At 45.8% G+C, this 26,271-nt stretch overlaps 1 protein-coding gene across 1 annotated transcript in view; it reads left to right on the top strand.

Moving 5' to 3' along the window:
- TMEFF2 (transmembrane protein with EGF like and two follistatin like domains 2) overlaps positions 1 to 25,662 on the top strand; it is a 1,040,676-nt gene extending 1,015,014 nt beyond the window's left edge. Inside the window, exon 10 of the mRNA XM_073546700.1 lies at positions 23,505 to 25,662. Coding sequence (XP_073402801.1) covers positions 23,505 to 23,601 — 97 coding nt within the window. The 3' untranslated portion in view covers positions 23,602 to 25,662. The remainder of the gene's footprint in view (positions 1 to 23,504) is intronic.
- The last annotated feature ends 609 nt before the right edge of the window (positions 25,663 to 26,271 follow it).

Below are 26,271 nucleotides of genomic sequence, written 5' to 3'. Positions count from 1 at the left end.
CATATGTTGAAATGTTAAAGAATCTTCCTTTAATGACATATTGATTTTGCTGTATCTGAAATCTTCTTGATGTTAAGCACCGTGTCAGTCAGTCAATCTCATCGACTTAGGCTCAGAATAAAAATATAGTAAGTGACAAACAACAATGAATAAAATGTTATAGTAACTATTCAGTATATATTCAATCTGAACGTAAGCCTACAATGAGCCATAACATTAAGTCATGTTTAATGCCCTTTACACATTTATTATGTGTCTGCTGCTTACATGGTGATTTGTGTAGACTGATCCCCAGGGTCTCAGCAATTTTAACTCTTTTCACGCATACAGTTGATTTGACAGTTTAATTTCTAGAGGAATGAGTTGTCAGAGAAAGACTGCATAGTATACTCATCATGGTTGAGAGTGCTATATTTAATTTGATGTATGACAACCTGTATGGATCATGGTAGAAATACTTATACTGTGAGACAGTCAATAGATTTGTTCATCAGATACAACATTCGTTTACTGAATAAACAGGTTTATTCAGGCGAAGCATTAAGATGCCATCAACTGCTTTCTTGCTTCAGCTTGGAGGCTGTCAAATTTGAAGACTTGATGCTGTGATAACATGTTAATGTGGAAAAACACAGCAACCACTTCACATTTTATTGGCTGTAAAAGAGCGGAATTGAAAAGGAATATTATATATTTTTAAATTAAAATGTAACTAACAAAGTAACATAGTTAGCCAGGTCGAAAAAAGACATTTGTCCCTCCAGTTCAGCCTATATTCCATCAGAATAAATCCCTAGATCTACGTCCTTCTAAAGAACCTAATCACTGTAAGATAGAATATTATTATGCTCCAGGAAGACATCCAGGCCTCTCTGTCAATTTAGATAAGGTTTTTTATGTATTTTTGGCACTGTATAATGTTGTTGATCAGTGGGGGTCTCAAGACCCTCACCGACTGGTCAATACAGTGATCTGAAACCTGCAGCTTTTGCATGAGCAGCACACACACACACCAGCTCAATAGTCAGTCTATGGGTCCGTATAGACCTTTGGGAGAGTGAATGTATAGATCCATAGACTCACTAATAAATGTATATATTGTCTATGCAGTGTGTAGCTCATACAGAAGCTGCAGCCTTCAGAGCAGTGTTTGTTACTGATCAGTGGAGTTCTCTGGACCCAGGCTTCCACCAATCAGAAACATTACGCAGCCCCTATAATATATAAAAACTTTTATAAAATGACACTGGCCCATTAAAGATTTTCAAATTAAGCACCTTTCCTTAAATTCATGTAATTTTATGTGGACTGAAGAATCAAACATTTTGTTCGCCTTGTTTTACAGGTGTAATATCCAGCATTGGGAAGACCCACACTGGAGTGTTAGAAAACTGCATTATTAGCATTCCCCCAATAACACTACATGCTGTCGATTCCCGGATGCTCTATTTATGAACAGAAAGAATTCTGTTGATAAAATAGACTGGACGTGAGCACTACAAAGTAGTAATTACATTTGCAAAGTAGTAAAAACATATACATAACACTTATTTTTTAAACAGTATCCGTCACTTTCATTTCTCTCTCATAAATTAATAGAACACATGAAATTAAACAAGCTTGGAATAAATCTTATCAGAGAAATCGGCTTTTTCTCTATCAGGATTGAAAATTCTCAAGTCATAGGTGAAGTCTGTATTCAGTGGAGACGGATTTTTACATTCCCTGGGTAGAATAGTCTCAGTAGTAACGTCTCAGTATCTGTCTCCTATCTCAGTAATGTATAAAAATGCCGTAGCTGATTACAGATTACAGCCGTGAAATGAGAGCTTTGAATGATCAGTCTAGGAGTAGAAAGAAGCAGATTTCTCTGATAATAAAGTCTACAAAGTTTGTTATTTATCGATTGCTTAATAAATCAATACTACTCAATAGTTCTATTGATTTATTAATTAAAAATTAAAATTATGGCTACTCTTTCAAGAGCAATATTCTAACTGCTATTGATTAAATTTCACTATGATGTGTTAACAACCATTGGGAGCTTTATGAACATGAGAAAAAAGTTCCAAACCCTAAAGACCACCATATACATTAATACGGGAGATGATGTTGGGGAAGAGAATGATACACCCTGATGAATTTCCAACTATTGATACTTTTGTTCCCTGGGAGATACCGTAGTTACTGTCAGAGAAGTCTGGATGTGGCTCTGTCATAGAGAACATTGGAGCACTTGGGGAAGTTAACTGTTGGTGAAACAATTGTTTGGCTGATGGCCATCTACTGTGCTTGGTGGTCCATATGCCACGGGCTCTTTGACTTGCACATGTCTTTGGGCTGTATCTAGTATTATAGCTTAGCTTTATTGAAGTACTTAGAGCTGACCTTCAAGTAAGTGCTACTATCCTGCAAGTGGGTCTAAAGGACTGGTTCCTCACTAATAATATATTAACACTTAGTCAATAACTATTAGTTTATGTAAAACAATGAACATGGGAGAGCGCTAAATGAGAAGCACCTGGTTTGTTGGGGATATTTCAATGGAAGGTGGGGGGATTAGACTCTCACCTGGAAGGGTTATGCACCCCTGCACAACTTTGGCAGCAGGAGTCTCCGTATACTCCTGCTGTGTTGTTCCGGGACCACTACTGTGCTGTGCTTCCTGATCTGGTCACGTGGATATAAGATGCAGTCACGTGATACCACCTCACAGGTCCTTTCCCTAGAGGTACTCTATGTAGCCCCAAGCTGCTCCAGCCACAACCCCTCAAGGGGAATATCAACATTTTTTGAAAAAAATATGTATGTGGTTAATTTAAAGAGAGCTATGGCTATAGAGCACACTGCAATAGGTTATCGGTGAACAAACCTTTTATTAAACCACGATATATAAGATAGAGATATATAAGAAAAAAAGCACTGTGATCTGTGATAAGAACAGCCGTAGCACCCAATTGTCAATTTAGTTATACATTTCAAAAATTAGCACAATGCAAAGCTCTAAACAAATCCGCCAGAATTGTTATCTTATAGGGAATATAAATATCTAAGGAAACAGACATGTCAAGATAGCTGACTGGCCCTTTTTAAAATTATAACATGCACTAATGTTTTCAGTTTTCACTTTCCAGTGTCCACATGTCTTCTTTCTGCAGCTTACATGTTATTTGCTTTTGGCAAATTTAAGACGGGAGTAAACTGTGTGACACTAAAAGTGCCACTGGGGATAAGTTGCAAGATGGGATATGACTAAAATAAAAGAGACATTACAAAGCATTCCGGTGCGGTGGGGAAGTTTGTCAAGTGAAGTATAAAATTCAGTCAACTAGAAACAATAGAAAGGTATATTACTCAGAAAATGTTCCCTGTCATCATAGGTTTGTAGCTACTCAGCAGTGAACATTGATGAGGCTTGCTTGGTTGAACATTGCATAATGGATTAGGCAGAAAATAAAGTATATGGATTAATGTATATAAACGCTACGAAAACCATTAATATTTTACAGCAGTTGGCCTGTCTTCTTCTCTGGCTTCTTGGTAGTCAGAGATACAATATGCTTTTATGACCTTATTAATCATTTTTGGTTTGTTTCTTCTTAACACAAATATTAATCAAACTAGTATTACAAGAATATTACCATATTTTCTGCAACATCAAGTAATTGAAACAACATAAAATCACATCTTAATGTCTTACAAAACATAGTTTATTCATGATATTACTTTAACACAAGAGAGAAAGAAGCATGCATTGCATTTCTTGCTTAGATTTGTGATGGATGAAGTCATAAGCCAAAAATGCTTATTAAGAAATCCAGATACATTCAAGTATACACTAAAATAGTTTTTATATTTTAGGGAGTTGATTTAAATAAAAATGTTGATAACGCTTCAAATGTAGCACTGTTTCTCCTAAATGTTATTAAGATCACTTACACGTTTGCAAAAGTTTGAAATGAACTATTTTCATTAATAGGCAAATAAATGTAGCAAATTCATTTTAGGAAGACCCTTTTTTATAAATGAAATAAATTAATTATGTTTGTTTCCTTCATCTTTAGTGTAGAACCGTTTGATCAGAAACATTTTCTTTATAAAAAATTATAAATACATTTTACAATACAATATTATAATACATTTTATTTATAAAACTTTTTTTTTCTTGGTGCACGATGTACGGACTAAAGTATAGTTTTTGTGTACTACAAAAGTGTAATTATAACATCAATTATGTATTTAGGCGATTGGCTCTAATTCAAATAAAGGATCTGCACATTTGTGGCAATTCTTCAACTCTTTTAATTAATTGCTTATACAGCGTCATATTCCACAGCACTTTACAGAGAGCGCTGTACAGACTCTCTTATTATGCATGCAAGCCAATGGTTTTATGTAGATAGTATGGAACCAGTACGATATGGATCAAATTTGAGTAGAATGTCCTGAAACCTGCACATCCTGTCGAATTCTACCAATGTAGGATTTGATTTTTTCAAAAATCACCCTAAAACGGGCGTCATCATTTTACACATTGAAGCAGATTGATGCTTGTAACAGGGCCTTAAGGCAGCAGTCTGTGACAAAAACAATGTCCCAGTGATCCCACCAACAATCCGACGTGGATGGGATCGCTGGGACATTGTTAGCTGATCGCTGGTGAGCTGTCACATAGACAGACCCACCAGCGATCAGGACCAGGGAGCAAGATGGTATCCAAGGTAAGCAGTGGGTATCTAAGAGCTGCGCGGCTCTTAGATACCCACTGTTTATATTGTAAACCAGCTCCCAGCGTTGCTGATCGATGGTCTCCTGCTGCCACACGCAGCGATGTGTGCAAGCCAGCGGGAGACCAACTATCAAAAAATGGCCCAGGACGTTCGAGCGCGATCAGTGATATCCGGCAGGGGGGGCGGTCGCTGATACATGTCACACACAGCGATATCGCTGGGGAGATCGCTGTGGCATCACAAAATCAGCGATCTCGCTGTGTGTGTGATGGGGCTCTTACCTTCTCCAACATCTCTCTCCCTCTACACTCTCCAATCTCACTCTTATTCACTTTTCCTGAATACCTGCTAAGAATTAGGTGACACAGCTGAAAGCACTTATTACCAGCCCAATCCACACTAACATCTTTTTTCCTGGAAAGAGAATCTAATTTCTGCTTTTTAGTAGCACCTGTTTTTTTCCCAATTATCGTTCCGCTTACAGTTAGTTTTAAATTCTATAAAAAGACTACCATTGTGCCATTCAAGTGCAGTCCAATTTTTTTCACAAACCAATAGACTTGAATGAGTCAGTGCCATCTTATTCTCCGAGAAAAATCGTAACTAGTGATGAGCGATACCATCCGATATCGTGAAATATCGGATCGGATTGGATCGGACCGATACCCAAAAAGTATCGGATATCGCCGATTCCGATACCGGAAACCAATGCAAGTCAATGGAACAGAAATATCGGATTTAAAAAAAACCCTTTCTTTCCTTGTAGGTTAATTCTATATGAAGAAAAATGAAAAACAACTAATAATAATGTAGAATGTATTGGGGGAGGTGGAGGAGGCATTAAAGGCATAGAGGTTTAGCCCAATCAAATGGAATAGTAGGAATAATTTTTTTTTTTTAAAGACGTTCGGAGTTACAAAGATATTGACTATGTTAACCTTTTTTTATATTTTGTCAGATATCTATGTTTCTCTACTTCCATGCTCTTCACCTTTTTTACTCCTCCCACACTTTCTTCTTCATGATCCTCAGCAGCAGCGCATCTTTTTCATCAACTTCTTCTTCACCTTATTCATCTTCTTCTTCACATTCTTCCTATTATTCTTTTTTTTACAAGGGTAATTCTAATTCTTCATCTTCTTCCTATTCTTCTTCTTCATCATATTCTTATTTGTGACAGTCAGTCCTGTAGTTGTTATCTATAAAAGTTTGAAGATTACACCTTCCATTCTGCCTGTCACAAAAGATTTACAACAGGATTTGTCTGCGTTCAGTTTGGCCTCCAGCAGCAGACATTTTCCAGGGGCACCACGAGGAGGAATGGACTCACCCCCATACACTGCTTAGTCTTCTTCTGCTTATAATTTAAATAATATCTTTTGCTCTGATTTTTAGTCTTATGCTTAATGTTCTTCTGCTTTTTGTCCTTCTGCTTCCTGGTCTTCTGTCTATTGTTGTTCTGTATCTTGGTGGTTGTCTTCATGTTCTTTGTCCTCTTGGTCATCTTCTTCAGAGTCATCTTTTTGGTCTTCTTCGGGGTGGTCTTCCAGGTCGTCGTCTTCAGGGTCATCATTTTCGTGGTCGTCGTCTTCTTCGGGGTGGTCTTCAGGGTCGTCATCTTCAGGGTCGTCGTCAGGCAGATCCAGAGTGATAACCAAAAACCAGTTCCAAAAGCTTGAACTTGGAAATGTAGCAGAAGGTACAAGAAGGCTGAGGAACTGCAGAGAACCAGCTGACGGTACTGGAACCCAGATGGGTAGCAGAAGGAACAAGAGCCAATGGCACTACCGAGGACCAGCTGACAGTGCTGGAACCCAGAGGGGCAGCAGAAGGAACAAGAGCCAATCCCACTACTGAGGACCAGCTGACAGTGCTGGAACCTGGTTACTAAGCAGGAGGAACCTGTGCTAGAAAGCACTACCAAGGACCACCAGACGTTGCTGGAACTCGGATACCGAGAAGGAGGCACCTAAGCCAAAGGCACTGCCGAGAACCAGCTGACGGTACTGGAACCAGGATGGGTAGCAGAAGGTACCCATGATAAACAAAGTTGCAAGGCCGCGAGCCGGCTGCAGTTACCGAAACCCACAGTCCTACAGGGGCTGCTTGTCCTATTGGCACTACGGAACCAGCCTTTGTTGCCAGATCCCGCAGCCCACATAGGAAGTCCATAAACTGCAGGCACCATAGACTCGGCTAACCCAACCGCAACACGACAGGACAACGTATTGGTGGCAAAGTGACATTGTCACTACCCGGAAACAGCAGGCATGCTGGAACCAGGCTGGGCAGGAGGGAGTACCCCTGCCAAAGACAATGCCGGGAAACAGCTGGCGGTGCTGGAACCCAGGGAAAATACTACAAACAGAGTGGAGACAGAGGCCTAATTGGAGCAAGTTTAAAATCTGTAGTTGTGTGAGTGTGGACAGAGCAGGAGAAATTGCCGGACACACAGCAGGGGATCAGATGACATTTCTGAACTCCAATAACACTGGAGCATATGTTGACTGTGTAGACGGCACTTCTGAGCAGCAACTGGCGATGTTGGAGCCCAGGGCCAATCAAGGTGTAGGCTGAGGCCTAATTTCATCAAGTTTAATATCTGTTGTAGACTACTACTGATTTTAAACGTGCTCCAATTAGGCCTCAGGCTCCACTCTGTCTCTAGTATTTACCCTGGCCTCCAACACCGCCAGTTGCTGCTCAGAAGTGCCGTCTGCACAATCAACACTTGTTCCTGTGTTTCTGTGGTTCAGTAACGTCAGCTGATCCCCTGATGTGTGTCCGGCAATGTCTCCTGCTCTGTCCTCATTCCCACTACTAGTTTTATATCTGATCTAGTTTGAATGTGGAGGCAGCAGGAGACTTTGCCGTACACACAGCAGGGGAGCAGCTGGCGTTACTGAACCCTACTAACACTGGAGCATGTGTTTTTCTCTGTGCACACGGCACTTCTGAGCAGCAACTGGCAGTGTTGGAGCCCAGGGTCAATCATACTTGGAGCAAGTGTAAAATCTGATGTAGTTTGAATGTGGAGGGAGCAGGAGATATTGCCGGACACACAGCAGGGGAGCAGCTGGCGTTGCTGAACCCCACTAACACTGGAGCATGTGTTTTTCTCTGTGCAGATGGCACTTCTGAGCAGCAACTGGCAGTATTGGAGCCCAGTGCGTCTTGGTACTCCCGCATTTTACGCTCCCGGTTCATTGGTGTTTTAAGGCTTTGTAAGTTGTCCCGGTAGTGAGGATCTAGGAGGGTGTACACCCAATAATCAGCCGTGTTGAGAATGTGGGCGATGCGGTGGTCGTTTCTCAGGCACTGCAGCATGAAATCAACCATGTGCTGCAGACTCCCAACTGGCTAAGAAACGCTGTCCCCTGCTTGAGGCATGATCTCTGCCTGCTCTGCATCACCCCACCCTCGCTCTACATACTGACTACTAGAGCATTGTGTACCTCCCTCCTCTGGAGAGATGTCTTCCTCCTCCATTGACTCCTCCTCATCCTCCTTACAAAGTGTCCCCTTCCTAGGCCTTTGTGAGGAACCACGGTGCACAGACTGTCCAGAAGAAGATGGCATTTGTGACTCCTAATCCTCCACCTCTTCCAAAACCTCCTCCCTTAGTGCTTGCAGTGTTTTTTGAAGCAGGCAGATAAGGGGGACAGTCATGCTGACTAGTGCATCATCTGCACTCGCCATCCCCGTGGAATCATCGAAGGCACACAAAACGTGTCAGATGTCCTTCATATAGGCCCACCCAGTGGTGCTGAAGTGTGACCGTTGCACAGTGCGACTTGTTTGACACCTGATGCAGCTGGTACTCCATTACTGCTGCCTGCTGCTCACACAACCGCTCCAACATATGTAACGTTGAATTCCACCTGGTGGGTAGGTCACATATGATGCAATGTTCCGGAAGGCGGAATCGGCGCTGCAGAGCTGCAATGTGCGATCTTGCCATGCTGGAATGCCGCAAGTGAGCACACTCTGTGCGGACCTTGTGCAGTAGTGCATCAAGATCCGGATAGTCCCTCAGAAAGCTCTGCACAACCAAGTTGAGCACATGTGCCAGACATGGGATGTGAGTAAGGTTGCCTAGGCCCAGAGCTGCCACCAGATTTCGGCCATTGTCACACTACCAAGCCTTGCTGGAGATTCACTGGCACAAACCACACGTTGCTCTCCTGCTTGATGGCATTCCAGAGCTCCTGCACTGTTTGGCTTCGATTCCCCAAAGAAAACAGGAACATGTAATCACTCCTGCAGTGTGTAGCGTTGAGCTGCAGTGAGAAAGTTCACCAGAGTTCATCAGCTGATGAATCCCGGTGATCTCACTTAGCTTTCTCATGCAGCAGTGCCGTAAGTGAGATCACCGGTGAACTTTCTCACCGCAGTTCACACACTGCAGGAGTGATTACACGCTTCTGAGAGTGTGTCTGCAGCTGTTGGGTAGAGCAGTCACATCAGCTGATGTGATGGCTCTACAAATGACCCAAATCGTCGAGGGGCAGTATGGATTACTGCAGATAGGTGATGGATATGGTGGTTTATTATTTTTTCTCTTTTCCAGCATTACATGGACATTGGGAATTAGGCGTTTAGTTAGTATATGGTTTTTTTTATTGTTTATTTTTTATGGAAGAAAAAGGGCTTCAGAGATTAGCTATAAGCTGCATATATACTGTGTTTTTTATTTCAGTATGTATTTATATTATATTTTAACTTTTTTTCTTTACTTTGAGCACAGACAACGGCTGATGACTGTCATGATCTCAGTGCGGGTTTGACTCGCACACGTGGGGTTAATGTCTGGAACCAGTGCTGATGACTGGCATTTTTGGGGTTAAAGGTTGTGATCCCGATGCAGGCTTACCTGCACACCTGGGGCTATGATTGTGGCCTCTCCCTGGTTCTGGGGGAGGCTTCTTATAGCCTCAGGACGCTCCCATCCCTGTCAGTTATACTTTCGCCCTTGGCATTGTGTGGTGACCCCTGAGTGTGTCTGTGCTGTGTTCTGGTTACTTGATTCTCTGTGTATGACTCGGTCTGTTCTCTGGATATCGCTTTGGATTCTGCCTGGTACCTTATATGTCTGTTTGGTTTAGATCTCTGCTTGGCCCTGACTATCCGCTCTGTCTCATCCCTGGTACTGTACTGTGATCCTGTGTATGACCTTTGGCTTTGTCTGACCTCTCGTCTGTTTATCCCTCCTGTGCCTCGTTTGCCCGTACTGTTGTGACCTTCGTTTTGCCTGACTCTGAGTTGCTGTATGGTGTACTTTCATATCTGAAAGCAGGACGCTAAGCCACGCCCCCTTGCAGTCACATGACCATAGGTCCTGTGCAAGCTTGTTCATTTTCAGTGTCCGCAGGTCCCGTGCCTCTTTACTTTCCAGCGCTGACTGGACCCTGACACTAATAGTTGAAGTACGCCTGGTCACCTCTGCTGCCCTGCTCTCCAGGTAACTCTTAGCACTGCTTCTGTACTCAGGACACGCACACTGGCTCTATGAGCAAATGTAGTGCGGTGTCTCTGACATTATAACTGACCGTTTCAGTTTTTTTTTTTCTAAGAAAAAAAAAAAAAAAATTGTGTGTTATCCTCATGGATCCCATACAAGACTTGTCTGATCAGGTCAAGCACCTGACCCAAATGTTCCATAAGCTCAATGTGGAACAACGCACGATGGCCCAGACCCAGCAACAGTTGGTGGTTACTGTACAGGGGGCTGTCGATGCAGGGGCTTCTAGTTCTGGGGGTAGGGATGTGTCATTAGCGTCCCCCGAATCTCCGGTCAAATTACCAGACCTTTTCTCAAGGGATAAAAAGGAGTTCAGGTCTTTCAGAGAAGGATGCAAGCTTTTTTTTTCTCTAAGGCCCCGCTCCTCCGGGGATGAGTTCCAGAGGGTGGGGGTCATTATTTCCCTACTTTGGGGGGCCTCTGCAAGCATGGGCTTTCTCTCTGTCTTCCTCTGCTCCTGAACATATGTCAGTGAACGCTTTCTTTGAGGCCCTCGGGCACATTTATGATGAACCTGACTGAGTGCGATTGGCAGAGGACATGTTGATGAGTGTCTGTCAGGGGAAACAGTCAGCTGAGTGTTTTGTTCTGAGTTCCGCCGCTGGGCGGCAGAGGTCTCTTGGAGCGACGCCGCACTCTGAGGACTCTTTCGCAGAGGCTTGTCCGAGCGGCTGCAGGATGCCTTGGCGTTACATCCCCCACCTAACTCTCTCGAGGACGCCATGACCCAGGCCGTCCGGATGGACCGCAGGCTGCGGGCCAGAGGGGTGATGCAGGTCACACACTGCAAGATAGGGACAGTTAGGCTCAAGGTTCCGATCAAGGTGATGGCCATTGACTCATCTCCCCTCACTAAGGAGGGAATTCGCTTTATGTCTGATGTGTTTTCGCTCAGAGTGGGCGCTACTCATGTGGAAAACATAAGTTGTTTTGTGCTGGACAATCTACCTGCAGGGTTGGTGTTAGGCATGCCCTGGTTACAACACCATAACCCAGTTATTAACTGGAAAACGGGGGAGATTGTACAATGGGGGTTTAATGATTTTGAGTTATGTGATAAATCCGCACTGCTGGTTGAACCTGTTAAATCTGTGTCTGTATCATCTGTCGAGCTTGAAGGTTTTCTGGAATGCCTGAAGGACTTTGAAGATGTATTCTCCGAAAGCGAGGCCGAGACGTTACCGCCACAGAGACCCTTTGACTGCGCTATTGAGCTGGTCCCGGGGGCTAAATTACCCAAAGCCCGTCTGATTAATTTGTCCGGTCCTAAGCGCTTGGCTATGAAGGAGTACATTACTGAAAGTCTGCACAAAGGACACATACGTCCTTCAGTCTCACCTGTGGCGGCAGGTTTCTTTTTTGTAAAGAAAAAAGATGGCGGGTTACGTCCCTGTCTCGACTTCTGGGAGCTTAATCAAATTACTGTACGGAATACGTACCCCCTTCCGTTGATTCCCGATTTATGTAACCAACTATCAGGGGCAAAGTGGTTTTCTAAACTGGACCTTCAGGGGGCATATAATTTGATATGGGTCCGAGAGGGGGATGAATGGAAAACCGCGTTCCTCACGACCGAGGGACTATTTGAAAATTTAGTCATGCCGTTGGGTCTTACCAACGCCCCTGCCATATTTCAGAATTTCATCAACGTGGTATTCTCGGATCTCATTGGTCGTTTTGTCGTTATCTACTTAGATGATATTTTGATATATTCCCCCGACAAGTATTCTCATTTGGAACATGTACGAACTGTGCTCCAAAGGCTGAGAGAAAATCGTTTGTATGCCAAATTGGAAAAATGTGTATTCTGTGTACAAGAGTTGTCCTTTTTGGGGTTAATTGTATCCGGTGAGGGTTTTCGCATGGACCCCAAGAAGGTGCAGGCCATTGCGGATTGGGTGCAACCCCGAGATCTTAAGGGTCTTCAGCGCTTCTTGGGGTTCGCCAATTATTACCGCAAATTTATCCGGGGGTTTTCGCAAGTGGTCAAACCTCTCATGGATCTAACATGCAAAGGTGCTGATGTGAGAAATTGGTCCTCGCTCGCAAAAGAGGCCTTTGCGACGCTGAAAAAATGTTTTATGTCTGCTCCTGTGTTAGTGCAGCCAGATCCGTCCAAACCATTCGTCGTGGAAGTGGACGCCTCTGAGGTGGGGGTGGGAGCGGTGTTGTCCCAAGGGTCTGCCACACTGTTAGCTCCGCTCCCACTGCTCCCCGCTCCCCGGCTGTACTCACCGCCCCCGCTCCTGGTCCGGCTTCCTCCTCAGTCTCTGCCTTGACGCGCGCCCCCGCTCTGTGCGCTTTCCGGCAGCTGGCCTCCCGACGCCCTCCTCCACTTCCCTCGGCCGCGCGCATGGTACCTCTGCGCACGCGCCGGAGGGTTAGATCGTGCGCCTATAGCCGCCTGTCGGCGTGACCTGCTCGGACCTCCTCCCGACCTATCAGAGCCCTCCACCAGGTATTTCAGGCCGCCCTCCCCTAGTGGAGGCGCCTGACTATTGAGTTATTGTCTCTTGTGTCTAGGCCGTGCTCGCTGCTGTTGCAGCTGCTCTCCGTTTAACCCTCTGTGCTGCATGCCTTTGTGCTCCCTGTCCCTGTGCTCCCTGTCCCTGTGCTCCCAGTCTCTGTGCTTCCTGCTGTGCCATAGTGTTATCACCTTGTCTCCTGCTCCTGCCCTCTGTTTAACCCTCGGTGTCCTCTCTCCTTTTTAGTTTTGCTCCCGCTCCTGCCTCCTGCTGGTTCCGCCGTCCCACCGTCTCCTCCTCGGATCTTCCACCACTCCTCTTCATCGCTCACCCTCTTGAGCCAACCCCTTGCCCTGGCTGCCGTGGCGCTTGAACTCCTCGAGTCTGTTCCCTAACGGTCCCTGTATAGGGGTCGGTCCACTTGGTGCGCTCGCTCGGGGAGGGTTCGGGGTCACGGTCCAGTGGGTCCACTCTCGCTTCCGGCATCCGAAGTGTAACAGAATAGTCAGGCCATGGACCCCGCCGGGGCCGCCGCCCAAAAGGAGTTGGTATTCCTGAGGGAAAACCAGACCCGAATTATGTCTTTTATGAAGACCATGGATTCCCGCTTGTCGGCCTTACAGGCCGCTGACCCTGGCAACGCCTCCCAACTGGCCAGCCTCCAGCAGGAGCTGGTTCAGCAACGGGACACCCAAGCCCATATCCTCTCTTACATGGCCTCGGTCGACGATCGGTTGCTGTCTCTGCAGTCGGCTGCCGCGCGCGATCCGTCCTGCGGTTCCGATCCCGTACCTGCCCCGTCACCCAGGCTGGGAAAACCGCCTCGGTATGGTGGCGACCCAAAGTTGTGCAGGGGCTTCCTAAATCAGTGCAGGTTGCATTTCGAACTATTGCCCCAACAGTATCCCACTGATCGGGCCAAGGTGGCCTTTATTGTGTCCCATCTGGAGGGAGAGGCTCTCTCCTGGGTGAATCCCCTGTGGGAGCGGGACGATCCCGTAGTCTCTAGTGTCCAGAACTTCACGGACACTTTCCGTAGAGTCTTTGACGAGCCCGGTCGGGTAGCTTCCGCCACGGAGTCCCTTTTCTGCCTCACTCAGGGTACCCTTATGGTCGGACAATATGCCATCCGGTTCCGTACCTTGGCCTCTGAGTTGGGGTGGAATAACGAGGCTTTGGTCGGGGCCTTCTGGCGTGGTCTCTCTGGCAAAATCAAAGACGAACTGGCAGGGCGTGATACCCTGACCACCTTGGAGGATCTTATTTCTCTGGCCACACGAATTGACCTCCGGTTTCAGGAACGCGCTCGGGAGGCTGCGAGAGAGAGGCGACCGCTCAGACCGTCTGCTTCTTTTCACAGGCCGTCCAGTCCTCGTCCTCCCGGTCCGTCCTCCAGTCTGGCACCGGAGCCAATGCAGGTGGATCGAGTCAAGTTGGCAGAACAGCGCCGTAAGGAGAGACCGATGGAGGGTTTGTGCCTGTATTGTGGCAGCGCGTCCCACTTCCTGAGTTCTTGTCCTGAGAGGCCGGGAAACTCCTCCACCTAGGGCAGGTAAGAGAGGCCGACCTAGGTGTATCTCACTCCTCTCATCCCCTTACCCTTTCGGTTCAGCTGGTTTTTGGTCAGAGACGTGGCTCAGAGGTGGCCTATGTGGACTCGGGTGCGGCGGGGAACTTCATAAGATTGAAGGAGGTGAGGAAGTACCGGATTCCCGTGATTACCCTAAAAACTCCACGTGTTATCGCCTCTGTAGATGGAAGACCTCTACAGGAATCCGTGTCCCTGGTTACGGAGGAGGTGTGTCTGCAAATCGGGGCCTTGCACAGGGAGCGGATCGCATTCTACGTTCTTCCTGACCTAGCCCATGCCTTGCTACTTGGCCTACCCTGGCTTAGAACACATGAACCTGTCCTGAATTGGCGTTCTGGGGAGGTCCTCCGCTGGGGACATCCCTGCCAGGAGAGGTGCCTGGGGTCTGTGCGTCCAGTCAGTCCTTCTCCAGTCTCCTCAGGCCCAGGAGGCTTACCACCCGCATACTGGTCGTTCTCAGACGTGTTTGATAAGAAGGAGGCGGAGATCCTTCCTCCGCATCACCCGTATGACTGCCCTATCGATCTCCGACCCGGGACCACTCCACCCCGTGGGCGAATTTATCCCTTGTCCCCAGCTGAGACTGCGGCCATGTCTGAGTACATTCGTGAGAATTTAGCCAGAGGTTTCATACGGAAGTCTTCTTCGCCTGCCGGAGCCGGGTTTTTCTTTGTGAAAAAGAAGGACGGTTCTCTCCGTCCTTGCATTGATTTCCGGGGATTGAACGACATTACTGTAAAAAACATCCCTTGCCTCTCATCCCGGAACTCTTTGATCGGCTGCGTGGAGCCAGCATCTTCTCGAAGTTGGATTTACGCGGAGCCTACAATCTCGTCCGCATCCGTCCGGGGGACGAATGGAAGACCGCCTTCAACACCCGGGACGGGCATTACGAATATCTGGTTATGCCCTTCAGTCTCTGCAACGCTCCCGCGGTGTTCCAGGAATTCGTCAACGATATCTTCCGAGACCTATTGTACTCCTGCGTGGTGGTGTATCTGGACGACATCCTTATTTTCTCCCCGGATCTAGCATCTCACAGGAGGAGCGTTCGTCTGGTTCTACAACGCCTACGGGAGAATCACCTCTACGCAAAGCTGGAGAAGTGTCTCTTTGAGCAGTCTTCCTTACCCTTTTTGGGCTACATTGTTTCTGATTCTGGTCTGGAGATGGATCCTGGAAAGTTGTCGGCAATTCTTCAATGGCCCCGGCCGGTGGGAGTCAAGGCGATTCAAAGGTTCCCCGGCTTCGCCAATTATTATCGCCAATTTGTGCCACATTTTTCATCCGTCATCAAACCCATCTCCAGTCTCACACGCAAGGACGTCAACTCCTCGTCCTGGTCTCCGGAGGCTGAAGAGGCCTTCTCCTGTTTGAAACAAGCCTTTGCAACGGCACCTGTTTTACACCGACCCGAGGCTACCAAGCCATTCATTCTGGAGGTGGATGCCTCTTCCATCGGAGCAGGTGCAGTGCTTTCTCAGAGATCCCCATCCGGCCGACTGGTTACCTGCGGGTTCTTTTCGAAAGCCTTCTCTCCAGCAGAGTGTAACTACTCCATCGGGGATCGCGAACTGCTGGCCATAAAATTGGCATTGGAGGAATGGCGCTACCTTCTTGAGGGGTCGGTCCACCCGTTTACCATCTTCACCGATCACAAGAACCTGGCATATCTCCAGTCAGCCCAGAGACTTAATCCTCGACAAGCCAGATGGTCTCTCTTCTTCGCTCGGTTCGATTTCAAGCTGCATTTCCGCCCCGGGCCAAAGAACTTCAAGGCGGATGCATTGTCCCGGTCTCTGCAGTCTCCTGATTTGGTGGAGGATCCGACTCACATCATCGATCCAGCCAAGATCATCACGGTGGCCCCGGTGAGACTGATTACTCCTCCCCCAGGCAAGACCTACGTGCCCGAGGCAGACAGAAAAAAGGTACTGCAGTGGGGACATTCCTCTAAAGTTTCTGGACATGTCGGAGTCAAAAAGACGATGGAGCTCATCGCTCGTTTTTATTGGTGGCCCTCTCTCCACAAAGACGTGTCTGACTTCACGGCGTCCTGTTCCTCTTGTGCCAAAGTCAAGGTTCCCAGGCGACCACCGTCCGGTCTTCTGCTTCCCCTGCCGATTCCCTCGGTCCCATGGCAACATATCGCTTTGGACTTCATTACGGACCTGCCTGACGCTTCCGGATATACAACCATTCTGGTAACTGTCGACCGCTTCTCCAAGATGGCCCATTTCACTCCTCTTCCAGCCTTGCCCTCCGCCCCAGAGTTGGCGAAGATTTTTGTCCAGCACATCTTTCGCCTCCATGGATTTCCGAAGCATATTGTGTCTGATCGAGGCGTACAATTCACCTCGCGTTTCTGGAGAGCCTTATGTGAGCTTTTGGAAGTAAGGTTGGACTTTTCCTCCGCATACCATCCCCAGTCCAATGGCCAAGTGGAACGCATTAATCAGGTACTAGCGACATATTTACGGCAGTTCACCAACGCTCATCAGGTAACTGGGTCCAACTCCTTCCCTGGGCAGAGTTCTCCTACAATAATCACCCCAGCGAGTCTTCGGCCAAGTCTCCATTCTTCGTGGTGTTTGGGATGCATCCTGGTATCCCTCTACCTATTTCCACCACCTCTGGTGTGCCTGCAGCAGATTCTTTGACCCTGGAGTTCTCTAAGATCTGGTCCGAGACTAAGGAGGCTCTCAGGAAGTCTGGGGAGCGCATGAAGAGACACGCTGACAAGAGACGCTTGGACTCTCTGATCTACCTCCCGGGTCAACAAGTTTGGCTTTCGGCCAAGTACATTAGGCTAAAGCTCCCTTCTTACAAACTGGGACCTCGCTACATTGGACCTTTCAAGATTCTCAAACGCATCAACAACGTATCTTACAAACTGGAGTTACCCGTCTCGCTTCGGATCCCCAACTCCTTCCACGTCTCTCTCCTTAAGCCGGTTGTCTTGAATCGGTTCCACCCAGCTCCTAACCCTTCTCCTCTACCTGTCTCTTCTGATGATATCTTTGAGGTAAGAGACATTTTGGCCTCGAGAAAAGTCAGGGGTAAAACTTTTTTCCTAATCGATTGGAAGGGTTTCGGTCCCGAGGAGAGATCTTGGGAGCCGCAAGAGAACATCAATGCTCCACGCATTCTTAAGAAGTTTTTAGCCAGACGCAGTGGAGGGGAGGGTAAGAGAGGGGGTACTGTTAGCTCCGCTCCCACTGCTCCCCGCTCCCCGGCTGTACTCACCGCCCCCGCTCCTGGTCCGGCTTCCTCCTCAGTCTCTGCCTTGACGCGCGCCCCCACTCTGCGCGCTTTCCGGCAGCTGGCCTCCCGACGCCCTCCTCCACTTCCCTCGGCCGCGCGCATGGTACCTCTGCGCACGCGCCGGAGGGTTAGATCGTGCGCCTATAGCCGCCTGTCGGCGTGACCTGCTCTGACCTCCTCCCGACCTATCAGAGCCCTCCACCAGGTATTTCAGGTCGCCCTCCCCTAGTGGAGGCGCCTGACTATTGAGTTATTGTCTCTTGTGTCTAGGCCATGCTCGCTGCTGTTGCAGCTGCTCTCCGTTTAACCCTCTGTGCTGCCTGCCTTTGTGCTCTCTGTCTCTGTGCTCCCTGTCCCTGTGCTCCCAGTCTCTGTGCTTCCTGCTGTGCCATAGTGTTATCGCCTTGTCTCCTGCTCCTGCCCTCTGTTTAACCCTCGGTGTCCTCTCTCCTTTTTAGTTTTGCTCCCGCTCCTGCCTCCTGCTGGTTCCGCCGTCCCACCGTCTCCTCCTCGGATCTTCCACCACTCCTCTTCATCGCTCACCCTCTTGAGCCGACCCCTGGTCCTGGCTGCCGTGGCGCTTGAACTCCTCGAGTCTGTTCCCTAACGGTCCCTGTATAGGGGTCGGTCCACTTGGTGCGCTCGCTCGGGGAGGGTTCGGCGTCACGGTCCAGTGGGTCCACTCTCGCTTCCGGCATCCGAAGTGTAACACACTCTAACCAACCTCAGGCCATGTGCTTTCTTTTCCAAGAAGTTCTCTGCTGCGGAAAGAAATTACGACGTAGGCAATAGAGAGCTTCTTGCGGTCAAATAGGCATTTGAAGAATGGAGGCACTTTTTGGAGGGGGCCAGTCACCCGGTTACGGTGATGACGGATCACAAAAATTTGTCGTACATTGAGTCTGCTAAAAGACTAACGCCCAGACAACCTGTTGGTCACTTTTTTTTTCCCGTTTTCAGTTTACGATTACATTTCGTCCAGGGTCTAAGAATGTCAAGGCTGACGCCTTATCACTCAGTTTTCATCCGGTGTCGCCCCCTGAGCCACCGTCCTCCATTCTTCACCCTGGGGTTGTGATAGCAAAGGTCTCATCTGAATTGGAACGGGAGATTCAGAGGGCTCAGTCGCAGGCCTCGGCAGCCAAGCCGGAGGGGAAGTTGTTTGTCCCAGAGCAACTTCGCCTGAAACTCTTGCAGGAGTTCCATGAATCCAAGCTGAGTGCTCACCCTGGTATTTCAGCCACACGTCTGGTGGTGGCTAGGATCTTTTGGTGGCCTACCCTTGGTTTGGACATAAAAAAATTAATTGCTGGTTGAGGGGTCTGCGCTCGTTCTAAAAGCTCTCATAGCCGGCTGGCAGGGGAGCTGATACCCTTGGCAGTGCCCAAAAGGCCATGGACTCACTTATCCATAGATTTTGTTACCAATCTCCCTCCATCTAAGGGTAATACAGTGGTATGGGTAGTGGTGGACAGGTTTTCTAAGCAGGCTCATTTCGTACCCCTGTCCACACTACCGTCAGCTGAGACGTTGTCCAGGTTGTTTGTGCAGCATGTGATCCGGTTGCATGGGGTACCCCTGAATGTGGTGTCTGATCGTGGTGTGCAGTTTGTGGCTAAGTTTTGGTGTGCTTTCTGCAAAAAATTAGGTATGTCTCTGTCCTTTTCGTCCGCATACCATCCTGAGAGCAATGGGCAGACGGAGCGCACTAACCAGTCCCTGGAACAGATCCTCAGGTGTCTAACCTCTGCTAGACAGAGTGACTGGTGCAATGCACTGCCGTTGGCTGAATTTGCCTTCAATAGTCGGGTGAGTCAATCCACTGGTAGGTCCCCTTTCTTGATTAACTATGGGTTCAGTCCTCATTTTGGTGAGTTTTCTCGTCTGGATTCGGGGTGCCCCGGGGCTGAGGACTCTGTTCAGCGATTAAAAGATACATGGGCAGAAGTCCAGCGGCATATATCCAGGTCTCAAGGCAGGTACAAGTTTTTCACGGACAGGGAAACGAACACCTGGTCCCACGTTTCAGGTTGGAGAGAAAGTTTGGCTCTCCACGTGAAACATTAAGTTAAAGATTCCGTCAGCCAAGTTAGGACCCAAATTCATTGGCCCGTACAAGATTGTGGAGAAAATCAATCCAGTGGCGTATAGGCTGTGGCTTCCACCCTCTTTCAAGATCCCTAACGTCTTCCACAAATCTCTACTGAAACCTTTTGAAGCAGTCCGGGGAGACTCCGAAACTGCTGCTTCTCCTGTTTTGGTCGAGGGGCAGGCGGAGTACGAGGTTGGTCACATCGTAGATTCCAGGTTGGTACGGCGGTCGGTACAGTACCTGGTTCATTGGAAGGGGTATGGACCGGAGGACAGGTCCTGGGTACCGGCCCGGTTGATGCATGCTGATCGCCTGGTACGGGCTTTCCATGCTAAGTACCCGGGCAAACCTGGGGGTCTAGAGGCCCCCCGTTGAGAGGGGGGTACTGTCATGATCTCAGTGCGGGTTTGACTCTCACACGTGGGGTTAATGTCTGGAACCAGTGCTGATGACTGGCATTTCTGGGGTTAAAGGTTGTGATCCCGATGCAGGCTTACCTGCACACCTGGGGCTATGATTGTGGCCTCTCCCTGGTTCTGGGGGAGGCTTCTTATAGCCTCAGGATGCTCCCATCCCTGTCAGTTATACTTTCGCCCTTGGCATTGTGTGGTGACCCCTGAGTGTGTCTGTGCTGTGTTCTGGTTACTTGATTCTCTGTGTATGACTCGGTCTGTTCTCTGGATATCGCTTTGGATTCTGCCTGGTACCTTATATGTCTGTTTGGTTTAGATCTCTGCTTGGCCCTGACTATCCGCTCTGTCTCATCCCTGGTACTGTACTGTGATCCTGTGTATGACCTTTGGCTTTGTCTGACCTCTCATCTGTTTATCCCTCCTGTGCCTCGTTTGCCCGTACTGTTGTGACCTCCGTTTTGCCTGACTCTTGAGTTGTTGTATGGTGTACTTTCATATCTGAAAGCAGGACGCTAAGCCACGCCCCCTTGCAGTCACATGACCATAGGTCCTGTGCAAGCTTGTTCATTTTCAGTGTCCGCAGGTCCCGTGCCTCTTTACTTTCCAGCGCTGACTGGACCCTGACACTAATAGTTGAAGCACGCCTGGTCACCTCTGCTGCCCTGCTCCCCAGGTAACTCTTAGCACTGCTTCTGTACTCAGGACACGCGCACTGGCTCTATGAGCAAGTGTAGTGCGGTGTCTCTGACAATGACTACGCCCAACTTCTGCCGCCTGCTCCAGCTGTTATAAGGGACAGCAGGCGTAAGGCCTGTGACCTGCGAAATGCATTTTACCGCGGGTCATAATCACAACTGCGGGGTCACGCTGATATCTGACAGCGTGACCCCAGAGTGCTCTGAATAACGGTAACGATCTTACCGGCAGTAATGTTACTGCCAATTAGAGATACCATGTGCATGCAGCCTTAGTGGAAACTTGATCATTTCTCAAACTTTGGCTGAATTTTGCCGATTTTGAGGAAAATGCTCTAGAATCTGAACACAAATTTGAATGTGCAATGTTCGTGCTGACTTTGAGATTGTTAAGCGTTTTCCAAACAAGTTCGCTCATCTCTAGTCACAACATGTTAAAGTCTGCTTATATGAGGGCCTAACAAGCCAGCATAATAAGAAAGGATACTGTAATAAGACAGTGCTATACATAATATGAGTGGATGCTATGTAATAAAAGGGAGGCTTTATACATATTAGGAAATGATGCTTTGTAATAATGGGATGGTGCTACACAGCATAAAGGAGGATAAGTTGCAGAGATTAGAGCTGTACATCACAGCAAAGAATACAGCATGTTAATAAAATGAATAAACAAATACTAACCAGATGGTGATATAATTAGGGATGGCACAATTGTAATAAGGGATGGCACTGTACATAGGAGAGAACCTCTATGTAATAATAGAAGACATTATGTTATAAGGGACTGTGCTATACATAGTAAGAGAGATTCACTTTATGATAAGAAATAACCACTATGTAATAAGAAACTGTGCTAAACATAAAAAGGTAGAACAACCACTGGTTAATTAGGGATGGTGCTAAACATAATCAGAGAGGCTTATTTACCAACAAGACAGTTATTCATATCATCTCTTTCCATGCAGCAGAGTATACAGTGGCATGTAAAAGTGTGGGCACCCCTAGTCAAAGCTACTGTTATTGTGAAAATTTAAGCAAGTTGAAGATAAAATGATCTCTAAAGGCCTAAAGTTAAAGATACACAATTTATTTGTATTTTAGGCCAAAGTATATATATATATATTTTCATCTTTTATATTTTAAAAATTACAAAAGTGAAAATGAGCCGATGCAAAAGTTTGGGTACCCTTGGAGATTTGTGTGCGTTAGATAACTATTACCATGATTTCAGACCTTCATTAGCCTGCTGGGGTTATAGCTTGTTTATTATCATTGTTAGGAAAGGCCAGGTGATGCAAATTTACCAGTTTTATAAAAGCCCAGCCTCCTCTAATCTTGTGCCAAAAAACAGGAGCCATGGGTTCTTCTAAGCAGCCCACAAAGCAGGAGAAGGCTATAAGAAGATGTGCCTTTGCACAATCACTTCAAACCAGCCGTAGGTCTCCCAAATAAAACTTTACAGCTTCATATATAACTATGAGGCTATCAACTTCGGATTGGGAGACCTATGACTTGTATGTGAATCACAGTCAGTACTCAGACTAATGCACACAGATGCATGAATGGAGCATTTTGTGAAGAAAATTGATGCCAAACATTGTGTTTTATGATTTTTGCAATGTCATAACTGCTAATAGTATCAAAACAATGCAAATAATCAAGATTCAAGGTCAAAATTAAAGTTAGAGAAGACAAGTGGCGATGCCAAATCTTACTTTTTATTTTTATCTTTAATTATAAAAGCATCTTTCCAATTTAACTGATTTCTCAGACACCACATACTGTGCAAATATTCTGTGACCACAGTTTTATCTCTTCCCTTCCACTCTCTCCTTCTCTTTTTCTTTATTGGCTTAGTATCTTTTATGTGTGTGTTTGTAGCCCATTCACTATCTATCTGCAAATAACCCTCCATCAAACTCCACCGCACCCAACAGCACCACAAAAACTGGCTGGTGACTACCTCATGTAGCCTTTATCCATCCCCGATTCCCTAAAGATGGCGAGCCAGACTGCTAACAGGCAAGACTTCCATGTCCTCACCAAGAGGACTGTGAAAAATGAGGATGAATGAACTCATGGAGATCAACGTCCAACACTGCAGAGACACCATCACATGTTTCTCAATGCTAGTAGTTGCTTGCATTGAGAAACATGTGATGGTGTCTCCGTGGCTTGTGTTTTGCATGTCTCACCAAGAGGACTACTGACCATGCTCTCCTCCTTCTCCTTGTCCTCAGGCCATCCCCAACTTTTGACTAACCTCTACACTAGCATTGTAAATACATCATTGTAAATACATCATTACAAATTAGCCCTTGTACCTTGTGTCTCCCCCAACTCATTGTAGATTGTAAGCTCTTACAGGCAGAGTCGTCATTATTTTTAATTATTGTATTACTTTGAATGTTGTTACTTATGACTTAATATGAACTGTTGAATTGTAAAGCTCTGCGGAATATGTTGGTGCTATATAATTCAAGATTATTATTATTATTACAGAGTCATAGGTAATGTCTAAAAACTGCCATATATAGGTCCACATTTATTTATAAAACCTCAGTGCTCAAGCCTTTTACTTGTCAGTGTTTTTTATTGTTGATATGATGGCCTTTAAGCATTTACAATAGGTTAATGTTAGATTGATGGCTTGATGGATATTCATATGTGCTTGCAAATTGCCTTAGCTCAAGACTAAATATTCATGGAGGTGTTTACTATGTCTTGCAGAAAATGTCCAAGAAGTAATCGGATCCACAGGCAAAAGCAAAACACAGGCCACTACAGTTCAGATAACACTACAAGAGCATCGACACGGCTAATTTGAAGCATGTTTCCACAATGGCAAAACTTCCAGAGGAGACCTTGGACTACATTAATATTAGTCAAGACAAGGACAAAAGACCTACACATGTTGCCTTGCATTTGTGGTAATCTACACCAATGAAAACATGTACTACAGATATATTTGAATATGTATGGATATATTTGAAATAGTATACATTGTCTTGATGTTTTTCTGTAATGTAAATAAACTATTTATATCACTTAATATAGTTTTTCCTTTTTAATGTATTTGTTAAAATAATAAATACTCAGAAATGAGAATGAGCTATTTGTATTTGAATGCTTACAACTAGTTTTCAGTGTGTTGGATCCATAGCGATGTGGTACAGCCTAACTTTTGTAAGGTTAAAGGGAACCTGTCAGTCAATTCATGCTGCTAAAACCATCAGAGACTGATTGCATGATTGCTGCAATGTGTTTTTTTTTTTCTGAAAAAAATCTCAGGATTTAAGATGAGTTACAGTTTGATGCACTGCTCTATTTGATTGACAGGTTTATTCCTATGTACACATATGGGAGAGACCTGTCAATTGGAGCAAAGCATGGAGAATAACAGCCAAGGTTGGCACTAGACGAGTCTCCTCTCTGCCTATGATCATTAAGCTATGTTTTCTCTGACAATAGTTCAGCCAGACTATGATTCATGCTGCCCTTGGATTGAGCAGAATTAATTGATTGATGAGTTTCCTTTAATCCAATTTCTTAGCAGTGAAAATAAATATTGTGTCTTCCTCTGGTAGCTAATGATTTCCATTATGGCATAATACCATGTATATAAATCATTTTATATTTTTGGTATGAAAGACCCCGAAATGGGGTGGGCTTATGCCACCAACTGAAAAAGTTTTTCACCTCTTTCCTTTAATTTACATATGGCCTGAGATGTTAAGTATGCATGGGTGAGTATTTGCTATATAAATTTTTAGAACACATTTAGACCATTAGTTAATTAAAAGAAAGAGTTGCTAATGCCTTTAAAGAGACATCTCCATTTTAATGAATTCAGGACCCTGGTTGAAATGAAAGCAGTATATATTCCCCTCCTGCAGTTCTAGCGATGTTGGTGCCGCTGTTCCGACAGCGTGACGTGACTTGTGTAGGACATATGTAGGAGACAGCCAATGACCGTCCGCTTGTCAGCAGCAGCTCATCAATATTCCATCAAAAGTCTCTGATAAAATTATAAAGGCAAAACCTTATGAGAGATTGCTCATTGATTGCAGCCATCATATGACACAAGTCATCATACAATACGGGAACACTGGTGCCAACATCACTTTAACAGCACCGCTGCAGGAGGGGAATATAACACGGGAACACCGGTGCCAACATCGCTTTAACAGCACCGCTGCAAGAGAGGAATATAATACGGGAACACCAGTGCCAACATTGCTTTAACAGCACCGCTGCAGGAGAGGAATATAATACGGGAACATTGGTGCCAACATCGCTTTAACAGCACCGCTGCAGGAGGGGAATATAAAGAAGTTTGTATTATAATTACCATCCTGAATTGATTAAGTTGGGGTTGCCCAGTAGTGGACTGCCCTGATAATACCAGTGGTGCTGTCTCCCACTTTCAGCCTTATATAATGGGGAGGTCATGATGGATGCAGAGAATGCAAAAAAGAGTACAATTAAAGCTACTGTTGGCATAACTACATACCCCCTGCTTGTTTTTTTTAATGAAATCTATCTATATATCTGTCTACAAACTTTAGAAGTGAGATGTTGGGTGATATGTATCCTGTAACTTAGCCGATATGGCAGTAGGCAAGTCATCGATGAAGGAGAGGCAGTGTGTTGTGACTTATTCAGTTCAGCCTCATGACTCTGATATCCCCAACTATCGAAAAATATTCTAGAATTAACAACAGAACAGCTATACATCAAGATCAATTTACATTGGTTTTCATTTGCCACTGTTTTGGGGTTAGGATGAAATGATCCAGCCAGGAACTGGAAAGTTTTCTTTTCTTTTGGATTCTGAATAGCAGCTATCTGTCTAGTTATATCAAATAATAAACTACAATTTATAGTATTTCAGTGTATTTTATGACTTTTTAATAATTATATTTAGAAAGCATGAATACCAATTATTGCAAAAAAAACCCTAAAATGTCAGTTTTCCAAGAGCCGTAGAAAAATCCGCAAACCATGTATAACACAACATCATTCACAAAATGTTAATTTGGCGAACCTACCACATGTAATAGGTGTCTACAACTTTATGCCAGATGTATTGACCACTGGCAAAGTAAATAAGCAATAAATAAGCAATGAATCTGCTGATCTATTTGTAATATGTTGTACTTTGTAGTATAGATTAATAATTCCTGACCTGTACCCTATAGAACCTATAACAATTGTACAATATCATTCCATTTACTGCATACTGCTTTAACTAATAGTTTGCCAAACCATTTGTTTTAGGAACAGAACTTCACCTCCTTGTTAGTGAATAATTTCTTCATTATGTAAATGCATATTTAAAGACACAGGTCCGGCGCATACAGCGAAGACAGTTTGTTTAGTTTGTCAGGTGAAAATAAATTCTAATTTAAATCTCACATTTACTACCAATACAACTAAAAATCCTAATGAGGCATATATATACGGTACATCTGAACCACATTGGCAGAAGTGTTAA

This window comes from Dendrobates tinctorius, unplaced genomic scaffold (genome assembly GCF_039654945.1).
Source record: "Dendrobates tinctorius isolate UK_male_01 unplaced genomic scaffold, ASM3965494v1 ptg000150l, whole genome shotgun sequence".
NCBI classification, from domain to species: Eukaryota; Metazoa; Chordata; class Amphibia; order Anura; family Dendrobatidae; genus Dendrobates; species Dendrobates tinctorius.
The sequence above is the reverse complement of the archived record's forward strand: the minus strand, read 5'-3'. Positions and strand labels throughout refer to the sequence as shown.